The sequence below is a fragment of the Leptonychotes weddellii genome, chromosome X (assembly GCF_054177405.1).
Source record: "Leptonychotes weddellii isolate Sample4059 chromosome X, ASM5417740v2, whole genome shotgun sequence".
NCBI lineage: Eukaryota > Metazoa > Chordata > Mammalia > Carnivora > Phocidae > Leptonychotes > Leptonychotes weddellii.
This window is the reverse complement of record NC_138385.1, coordinates 43,198,624-43,210,056: the sequence shown is the minus strand read 5'-3', so window position 1 is coordinate 43,210,056 and position 11,433 is coordinate 43,198,624. Positions and strand designations below refer to the sequence as shown.

The window sequence follows — 11,433 nt, the reverse complement described above, 5'->3', positions numbered from 1 at the left end:
ATCCATGTTCATCAGGGATATTGGTCTGTAATTCTCCTTTTTGATAGGGTCTTTGGTTTTGGGATCAAGGTAATGCTGGCCTCATAAAATGAGTTTGGAAGTTTTCCTTCCATTTCTATTTTTTGGAACAGTTTCAGAAGAATAGGTATTAATTCTTCTTGAAATGTTTGGTAGAATTCCCCTGGGAAGCCATCTGGCCCTGGGCTTTTGTTTGTTGGGAGGTTTTTGATGACTGCTTCAATTTCCTTAATGGTTATAGGTCTGTTCAGGTTTTCTATTTCTTCCTGGTTCAGTTTTGGTGGTTGATATATTTCTAGGAATGCATCCATTTCTTCCAGATTATCTAATTTGCTGGCATACAGATGCTCATAATATGTTCTTATAATTGTTTGTATTCTTTGGTGTTGGTTGTGATCTCTCCTCTTTCATTCATGCTTTTATTTGGGTCATTTCTCTTTTCTGTGTGATAAGTCTGGCCAGGGGTTTATCAATCTTGTTAATTCTTTCAAAGAACCAGCTCCTAGTTTTGTTGATCTGTTCTACTGTTCTTTGGGTTTCTATTTCATTGATTTCTGCTCTGATCTTTATTATTTCTCTCCTCCTGCTGGGTTTAGGCTTTATTTGCTGTTCTTTCTCCAGCTCCTTTAGGTGTAGGGTTAGGTTGTGTATTTGAGACCTTTCTTGTTTCTTGAGAAAGGCTTGTATTGCTATATACTTTCCTCTTAGGACTGCCTTTGCTGCATCCCAAAGATTTTGAATAGTTGTGTTTTCATTTTCATTTGTTTCCATGAATTTTTTAAATTCTTCTTTAATTTCCTGGTTGACCCATTCATTCTTTAGTAGGATGCTCTTTAGCCTCCATGTATTTGAGTTCTTTCCGGAGAACTGTTGGAAAGTTTTGAGCAAAGGAGTAACATAATCTGAATTTGGTTTTACCAGTATCACTTTGATATGTTCAAAATTAACTAGGATGGTAAAGGTGGAAGCAGGGGACAGACAGGCTAGGATGTTACTATAGAAATCTAGGTAAGAGGTGATGATGGTTTGGGCTGGATCTTTGCTTTAAGATTACTTTGGCAATGAGGAGAGAATGGAAACAGAGGTAATTACTAGGAGGCTGTTTCCAGGGATTAGAATCTAAAATGGAATAGTTTGTATGCAAATGAAGAAGAAATTGCAGAACATATACTGTGGGACTTAACAACTGCTTGGCTATAGGTAATGAAGGAGTGACATGGAAGTCTTAAACCTGGATAAATGGAATGTGGATATTACCATTAACATAAATGTTACTTACCCTCCTTTTTGAAAGTCTGTTCTGATCCTCTGAAACAGCATTTTTACCCCTTTGTGCTCATGTATTTCCATTGGTTATAATGGAACGCATTTTTCCTCCTGCCGTCCTCCTTGAAAGCTTAGAGAAATGGTTTGACTCTTAGAATTGTGGCAGTATTAAGAAGTAATTAGGAAGGTAAAATTTAAGAATTCATTTCCATATACATTTTATGTGGATTATAACCAATTAGGCACATGTGAGTTCAGTAGATTACATGTAAGACATGTAATCTTGGCAAGGACTTTGGGTGCCAGGGAATGCTCTTTGGTAAGATGCTTGACTTCCTGGGTAATGATGGAAAAAGGCAGTTACCTAAACGGGATATCTGTGAATTTGAGATTACCATGAACTGTTTCAATTCAGTAATTCAATCTTAATATACTAGATCTTGATTATACTAACTGAAAAGTTTATATGTTGACTGAGAGTTAGTGTGTAGTCATAACCAGATAGATCTGTGGTCCGGGCAGGTAACTTAGCTTCAGTTTCATAATTTGTAAAATGAGAGGTTTTGACCAGATCATCTTAAATTCCTTCCAACTTTAATATTCTCTAACTCTGTACTGTGAGATTAAGTATGGACAAAAAAGTTAATTTCAAAAAAACAAGTGGGGTTAGAGAAGAAAACTCAAATTTCTTCCCATAAGATGAGGTAGAAATATAACTAGCAATACTTTTTTTCTTGTTTCTGTCCCCCCTGACCAAACTGTCACCATACATTCAATTGAGATATAAATTTAAAGCATTCTAGACATATTTGTACCTTAAGCTAGATAATTTGACTGAATCAAATTATATTTTCCCTTTACATTCTCACTTTGAAGATACAGATGTGTCTTTGAGTTTATATCTCCAAAGGATAGAAAGAAAAGAAGTAATTGCTTGAAGAACTGTATAATCTGCCTACTAAAACAACAGGTGGACCGGTACATATCTGGATGGTGGCATGGCATCTGAGAATTTGACATTTCTCACTCTGATTTTACATTACAGGCAATCATGAAGCTTGCCATTGTACATAAAGATTTTCTTTAACTCAGTATGAATATTAAAGAGGAAATATGTAGAGATAGTCCTGTGTGAATTAATCTCTATTAAAATGGCTTCAGTTCTGATATGAATATTCACCCTTCTTTTTCCCTAGGCAATAAAATTTGATTGGGGTGTGATGAAGACATAGTACAAAAATGTAGAAGTATAGGTTCCTGAGGGAATCAATGGATTAAAATTAGAAAAAGAACTATACTTATAATAGTGTATTTGTCCCAGCTGATCCAGAGGAGAATGATCCTTTACAGCATTTGGTTGGTGGTGTTTGAAGACAATTTCATGAGATCCTGAGACCAAATAATTCTCACTTACTTAGAACTCATAATGAATTCTCCTTACCAGTGAGATGACCACATTTTTCTTAGTAAAAAGGGTTGTGAGCAAGCTTGACAAAGTTGATGCACATCATTCAGCTTCTGTTGTAAGACATAAATGCATAGGATGTGGCAGAAAGATTAATTTCAATTCTTAACTGGTGACTTTTAAAAATCTCTTCCTTCCTAATCAAAATTTTTAATTAGTATTGCAGCATATTTATAATATAATACCTGCCCTTCATGCTGATCATATGTTATTATAAGATCTTGAATTACCTTCTCAATCATGGAAGATTACTAAATTATTATTACTTTGCTTTATTGTAATATTGCTTTATTACTTTAGTATTACTGTACTCTAATCAAATAGTGGTGCCCATTTTGATGTGTGGTAGTTTTTATTAACCACTGTATTTTATTAGCTAAGATACACCATTTTAAGTGCTTTGCAGCATTAGAAGTAGAAAACCACATGCAAAAAACAAGTGTTGGAATTTTTGAGAAATGGACATATGTTAACAGAATCTGTTAATTCAATTTTATCTAGAATATTTATAAAGATGTCCTTTATCAGATGTAACTGAATTCTAGATTCAGCTGTTTCATTTTATTTCATTAATATTAAATGTGACATTTTTCCTATTTTTAAAAATTTATTTATTTTAAAAGTGTGATTCATTCTAAAACTGAAAAAACTTGAAAGGGCTTATGACTTTGCTATATCTTTTCTCATGTTTGAGCACTATGGTGATGATGTCTGATCCAAATCTGACTTGGGGACCTTGCTAGTCATCTTTAAAAACAAATAGCACCGAATTCAATAAATCACTATCAACTTAAAAAAACAAAACAAAACAAATAGACACACCCATCCAAATCTTCATTTTTAATCCTTAAAGAGTTTTTTTCCTTTTGTAAAGAACGTATGTGGTTATATATTTAAACTTTTGATAATTCTTTTTGATTAGTTATAATTAATAAAATAAATGGGTATCAGTTATTAATTTGTTTGATCTATGAATTTCTCTTATCTGACAGGTATTCTTTTTTTTCCTTTTGGTTTTAATAGAACATTCAAATAAAAACTTTGGCAGATGATGTGGTAAGGTCTTAGTAGCATGTTGTTATGTTACTTATGCATGTTGCCTATTTTACTAAAGTGGGTGGACATTAAAGCATTGATATATGTAAGATATAAAATATCTATATCTAGATGTTTACAAAGTACAGTATAATGGAAGATTTGTCAAGAGAGTGACTTTTCTTTTAATGGCTATTAAAGAATTATATGAGAGCTAAATAAAATTTTGATATTATCCTGATATATACCTTAACCAAAATTTTTTTTGTATATAAATCTAACTCTGGAAAATACAGATTTTTTCTTTTTTGATAGCCAAGTAAACTGTGACTAAGTAAGAGATTAATATCAGTATTGGGGGAAATTAATTTAAAGTAGAAAGGAAGCTAAGTTTATCATGTTAGATATGTGCTTTTAAATTTAATATTCTTAAATATTTTGATCTGAGGCTATCATAGTAAAACTTATTAAAAGTTATGGGCTTAACATTTAATTAAGTGTGCCCTTTTATAGCTAAACTTTTAAAATACAGTATTTTAAGCAGTGTCAATTTTTTTCTTTGTGAAATTACAAATAATGTAAAATATTGGTGATTCAAGGAGGTAAAAGCATATAGCTTAACTTCATTTTCTTATCAAGTTATTGCTGAAAGCAGAAGCCTATTTTCTAGATAGAAATGAAGGGCATAGTAGAAGATCAAGTATATATGTAAATAATGCTACTCAGTAAAAAGCTTGCACTACAAAAGTGACATGAAGGGACAGGAACAGAGATACATTGATTTAATGGTCGATTGCATATTTAAGTGCTTTTATGTCCACCATATTTTTTAGTGAAATTCGACTGTTGGATATTACTCAAGCTTATTTGGGATTACTTTATATTTTTCTTGAGTTGTTTGAAAATACATATCTAAACCAACTTAATTTCCCTCAAAGAGTTAAAAGAAAATTGGAATATAGTTCAAGATAATTTGAAGAAATGAATCTTAATGTGAACAGTGGGATGGGAACCAGGGACTTATAAATTTAGCGAGTCATTTTTTCTGTGAAATGAGAGAGTTGGTTTAGATGATTTTTCAAATTTCTTCCCAGCTCTAAAACACTGTGATTTATATAATCTATTTGTAGGAAACCATGTACTAAAATAATTTTTGTAATCCTAAATAAGCTACATAAAACTCATATTTCTTTCAAAGTACAGCTTTCAATTTAAAAAAAAGTGTTTTTTGAATCAAAATGAAAAGTATGTTCTTTTAATGGGAAGGGAGTCAACAGAAATTTATGTAAATTGCTGTAATAACTTCTGTGATACAATTTGTATTGTTGAAACAATTTATAAGGACTCAGTAACATGGCAGTGAAGATTACTGTCCTCACATCTAACGTGTGCTTGTTTAACATGAGTTGATGGTATGCATGTGCTTTCTAACAGAAACCAGAATAAAACTGAGTTACATTCAGTTTTATGGACATTACTAATTTTTGAGGTCTAATGTTTTGTGGTTTAAAACAGATTGGGGTGTTTACATGTACCTGCAGTTATTAACACACTTTATGTGAAGTAGCAAGCTAATTATTAGAGATTGCAGTCATTAACACACTTTATGTGAAATAGCAAACTAATTATTAGAGATTATGCTAAGTATTAGAGATTGTACATGGAATCAAAGTTTCAGAGTCAATATCCATAAAACATCAAGTTCTTCATAATAGTATTTGTAGGAATAAGCTATTCCTATGTATGTTAACATTGCCATTAAATGGAAAAGGTGATGTCTTGTTATCCCCAGTTTTTAGGGAAAAAAAGCAAGGGACATAATAGTAACATCAACAATAATAATAAATAGCAGCTAAGTGCACTAAACATATCAACTTATTTAAATCTCAGAATAACTCTGTGGTATAGGTAATATCATTATTTAACATATATTAACTTGTTATCTGTATTTTAAAGACTATTTATTTATTTTAGAGAAAGAGAGAGAAAGAATCTCAAGCGGACTCCACACTGAGCATAGAGCCCTTCATGGGGCTTGATCTCATGACCCCTAGATGATGACCTGAGCCGAAATCAAGAGTTGGACACTTAACCGAAAGAGCCACCAGGCGCCCATTGTTATCCATATTTTAGAGATTAGGAAACAGAACGCACGTAATTTGCACAGGGTTCCTCAGCTAGGAAAGGGCAGATTCAAACCCAGGCAGTGTGGCTTCAGAGTCTATGTTCTTAACCATTATACTCAACCACTATGTGACAAAGTACATAGATACTTGTCACAATTTTTGGCGCTTTGAAGAGTGAAACATTACTGTAATTTCCCCCTTAGAATTGAATATTGGGGCTCTTTTTATTTCCTTTCTTTATTTCTCATAGTTCAAAAGTTGCCACCAAAGCTACATTTTCCCTTAAACAACCACATGACTTTGATGCAGGACTTTTTTTTGCCTACTTACTGTATAAAACAGAAATAAGAAGGGACTAAGGTTTACTTTTGAGGAATACTTTTCACACCTCAGACTTTGGAGACTGAAGAACTACTACAAGTTTAAAAAATTGTACAATCTCTAACTGGAGCTTGTTGCTTAAAATAAGAGTTTGTCAAAAGACAATAATGATATATATTATACTAAGTGCCATTTTGATGTTTCAGTACTTCGTATTTGTGATTCTGGGTTTCTCTCTTAGAGTTTCTTACTTTTTTCTTTGTAGCGTGACCGAATTACAAGTTTTAGAAAATCTACTGTCAAAAAAGAAAAACCTCTTATTCAACATCCTATTGATTCTCAAGTTGCAATGAGTGAGTTTCCAGCAGCTCAGCCATTATATGATGAACGATCTTTGAATTTGTCAGAAAAGGAAGTACTGGATCTCTTTGAAAAAATGATGGTAAGTTAGACCCCTACTTTTGTTGTAATTTTAAAATTTGTGTGTCCAAAGTAGCATGGGGTTTTAAGTAGGTATGTTTTTATGGACTGTTTTTTTTTTAAAGATTTTATTTATTTATTTGACAGAGAGACAGCGAGAGAGGGAACACAAGCGGGGGAGTGGGAGAGGGAGAAGCAGGCTTCCCGCTGAGCAGAGAGTCCGATGCAGGGCTCGATCCTAGGACCCCCGGATCAATGCCCTGAGCCGAAGGCAGACGCTTAATGACTGAGCCACCCAGGTGCTCCTAGACTGTGTTTATATCATGTAAAAGAGACCAGAAGCCTGTTGAAACAACAGAACTATTTTCAGAAGTATCTGTTTTTTGAACAAAACATCCTAACCTATTACTTCTATAGTGAGCTCCAGAAAGCAGGGGCTCTCTTATTTATTTGGGTTCTCTAGTATTTTGTAATCTCTGGCACACTGAATCAATTTTTTAATTAACTAATTTGTGTTTCTGTTTCTGTGAAGTAAAACAGGCTAAATTTCACTTTGCTGAAAACAACACAAGGTATCTTGTTGGGTATATGAAATAGAGTTGGGAAGACAGAGGGTAAAACAAAAACAAAAACATAGAGGAGAAACAATGCCTGGGAAGAGAAGATGGCAGTGGAGTAGGAGGACCCTAGACTTAACTCGTTCCATGAACACAAGTAGATAACTATCAAATCATTCTTAATACCTCAGAAATCAACCTGAAGACTGACAGAACAAACTCCACAAATAAAGGGAGAGAAGAAGCCACATCAAAGAAGGTAGGAAGTGCAGAGATGTGGTTTAGGGGAAAAATGGATCGAAGCTACTGAGGAGGGGAGGGAACTCTGGTCTGGAGAAGGGCTAGAGAGAGAGAGAAAGAGAAGCACATGGGGGGATATACATGGAGAATGTTTCCCCAAAGCTATTGGCTTTGGAAAACAAGAGGGGCTGAATTTCATGAGTTCTTGCAACCAGTAGGGATTAAAGCCTGGAGTTTTGGAAAGTCAGCAAGCTTGGCCGGGATAGAGCCCTGAGGGCACCACCCTGCTCCTGGAGAGAAGGCAGGCAAACAACCCAAGGACAGATGGCGTGGAAACAGCGATCTGAAGAGCACCTGGAATGCATGCGGATTATTTGCTATCTCCTGAGCTTGTCCCTGAGAGGCAGCATTCACTGAGTTACCTCTCTGGGAACAAAGGAGCTGGCTGGAGCCATTCCCCTCCCCCACACATAAGACCATAAAAAGTGAACCAACTGCTGGAAGCAGCACAGCACCAACACTGGCTGCATAATTTGCTAACACCAAGCCCCACCCCTCTGTTCCATTGGAGCTACCCTTCTCAGGCTTGCTTCAGTACCAGCACGGTGGGCCTAACCTCCAGAAGACCAGCATAAACTTCTGACCTCACCACATCTCCTGACCAGAGAGTTTTGCAGGGCCTCAGTTCCAGTGGAGGTGGTGACTCACTTCACAAGCAGACCAGAGCACACCTGGTTAAACTTGCCACATTCAGGCCAGGGACCAACACTGCCCACAGCAGGCAAGGAGAGCTTTTGGAGAATACTGGCCTGAGGGATAGAGCAGCCCCAAAACAACAGCAGAGTAGATGCAGCACATACCATAGACACTCCCTGAAGCTTCAAGCCTTGGGCACTACATGACCTCTTCTTCATAAGGCGGTTACTTTCAGGAGGAGGAGACATAACTGGCTTTTTTAACAGGAAGAAGACAGAGACTTAGAGAAAATGCAAAGATGAAGGAATTTATCCCAAATGAAAGAACAAGATAAGGTCTCGGCTACAAATCTAAGTGAAGCAGATACAAGTAACGTGCTTGATGGAGAATTTAAAGCAGCAATCATAAGGATACTCACTGGGATTGAGAAAAGAATAGAAGACATCGGTGACAGCCTTACCACAGAGATCAAACATCTTAATTGACCTAGCAGTAGCAATTGACACAGTTGATCATTCTCTCCAATTTGAAATGCTTCCCCCCTCCCATACCCCCTAACATTGATTGGGTTTTCCTCCTGCTTCTTTGGCGGCTTCTTTTCAGTCTTCTTTGCTGATTCCTTTTCATGTTCTTAACCTTTAAAGTAGAGGCCCAGGAATCAGTGCTTAGACATCTTTTCCTCTCTACGTTATCTTCTTTGGTAATTACAACCAATACTGTGCTTTTAAATCCCATTTGTGTGCTCACAGTTCTCAAATTTACCTCCATCTTAGTCCTCATGTCTGAACTCTAGACTCATATATCAATTCGAAATCAACATATCCATCTGTCCAGTTACTCAGGCCAAAATCTTTGGAATTGTCTTTGACTATTTTTTTTCTTACCTTTAATTCATTTTGTAACCCATTAACTCTTCATTCAAAGTAATTCACATTCATTTTGTAACCCATTAACTCTTCATTCAAAGCTTGGAATAGCTGACCATTTCTTAACTACCTTGACTGTTGCCACACTAGTTGAAATCTTAACCTGGGCTGCCACAACAGTGGTAGGACTATAGGACTACTACTATTAATTGGTTTCCATGTTTCACCATGACCCTCTACAGTATATTTTCAATAGAGAAATATTATCCATTTAAATCCTGAACAATATCATATCAGTTGGCTTATCAGATCTCTCCCATGGCTCCCATTTCACTTGGTGTACAAAAGTCAGTACACTTATAATAGCCTATAAGGCCCTATATGATCTGATCCCCACCTTACCTCTTCAATATCTTCCTGTGCTACTCTCCCCATTTGCTCACTCTGTATCAGAGATGCACCTGCCTTTTTCCTAATTGTAGCCCTAGGAAAACAATGATTCTTGGTAGTTTCTAAATTTTTCAATTTGTGTACAGTGTTTATAGTGTTTTAACACTTTTTATAACATTTCTGTTTTGTGGTTTGAATATTCTAATGTTTATTGAGAATATTATCACTTTCCTCTTTAAATGCGTGTTTTTTTAAAAAAGATTTGTGGATTCATAAATGTGATTTAAAGAGGTACAACTTAGAGCCACGTTTTCTCTATTGGGAATTTTTCTTTCCATGGGGAATTTCAGAATAGGAAGTTAGATAAATATGATTTGATTAAAAGTAACCAAAAGATCAATAAATATTTTTTAAGGATTGTATCTCTTCTTTGAGAGAAGTCTACTTGTACATTGAACATTATGTATTTTCCGTTATCTTTAGTTTGACCATAATTAATTTATAGTGAAGAAGTTATTTTATGAATTATCATAGCTTTCATTTACTATGCACTTACTGGCCAGGCATGTAACTAAATAGTTTATACGTGTTATTTCAGTTGATCCTTATGAAAATGCCACAAAGTAGGCAACATAATACATTTTTAGATAAGGAAATTGAAGCTAAGAGAGAGTCTGAACAAATTGGTTCTGTAACTTGCCTAAGCTAGTAAGTGGCTGAGCTGGAACATAAATTTAGGTACATAAAAATGTAAAAAAATGGCATTTTTGTAGCATCTATCTTTTTTTAAAAAGATTTTATTTATTTATTTGAGAGAGCGAGAGAGAGAGAGAGAGCACAAGCAGGAGGAATGGCAAAGGGAGAGGGAGAAGCAGGCTTCCCGCGGAGCAGGGAGCCCAATGCGGGGCTCGATACCAGGACCCTAGGATCATGACCTGAGCTGAAGGCAGATGCTTTATCAACTGAGCCATCCAAGTGCCCCTTGTAGCACCTATCTTTAATAATGTTTCATTTAAGCTAAATATAAAATTAATAAATTTTCCTTGTACATATACTCAGTGGAAGTAGAAGGCAAGTCAGAAGTATATTGGTTAGTAGGCAAAGCCAGTTTGGGATGGATTATTTCCTACTGATGATGCAAAGTTGTCTGTAATCTCTTTTTACAAAGCATCAGTTGAAAAGAAAGAGGCTGAAAATTTATAATGGAAAACTGTTAAAATGCCATTATCTAAATTGATTGGGAGAAGACACTTAAGTGGTTCTGTTTCTAAAAGACAAGTAGATTTCCCAGCATGAAATTTCTTTTATTTGACTCTGTAGGTGTCCTTTCTTGTACAAATAAAGTAATAGATGTTCTTGTCCTACTTGATGGCCATTATGATACTCTTGTTTTTCTTGATTCTCACCTTTTATTGTGCTATTTCTGTTGATTGGCTTTTTTACACTTTGGTGAACTACAAATAAACATTTAGGCCATTTGACCTAAACACTCAATATGTGTTTTAGGATACATACCAAGGTATAAAATATTCTCAAAAATTGTACAAAATAGCACAACATTATACACAGTAATCATTTATGAGATGCTTGACAAGAAATAAGTTACCTTAAAGCTGCTGGTAAAATTTATTATTTGGAATTTCTGGGTAATGATGTATTTTGGTAAGACTTTTGGTGAAAAGCTTAAATAATGAAAGGTAGTAATTCAAATATAATCCTATTTTGATAATTGAAACTCTTGTTATGCTTGAGGATCATATCTCTCAACAGCAATTCTCACTGTACTGGCTTGTAAATGGATATTAGGGGATATTGGGTTAAATCTGGAATTACTATAGGACATAATTTTTTAAGTACTAACTCTGATTACTATAACTCTTAGTTCATTACTAATAGCTTGTTTTAAAAATCACTTGACTCTTTATTGCTAAGTAAAATCATGCAACAAGTTCAGTTAGCTGAAAGATCTGAGTGGTTGGATTTTACTAGTGTATTCATAAATTACTAACGTTCTATTGATTCTGATATCTGTT

General features: G+C 34.9%; 1 protein-coding gene across 7 annotated transcripts in view; it reads left to right on the top strand.

Moving 5' to 3' along the window:
• Positions 1–11,433, top strand: part of LOC102749978 (protein diaphanous homolog 2-like) — a 234,900-nt gene that overhangs the window by 42,728 nt on the left and 180,739 nt on the right. For all 7 annotated transcript variants that reach the window (XM_081808545.1, XM_081808543.1, XM_081808546.1 and 4 more), the window contains exons 2-3: positions 3,773–3,805; positions 6,497–6,673. In XM_081808545.1, coding sequence (XP_081664671.1) covers positions 3,773–3,805; positions 6,497–6,673 — 210 coding nt within the window. The remainder of the gene's footprint in view (positions 1–3,772; positions 3,806–6,496; positions 6,674–11,433) is intronic.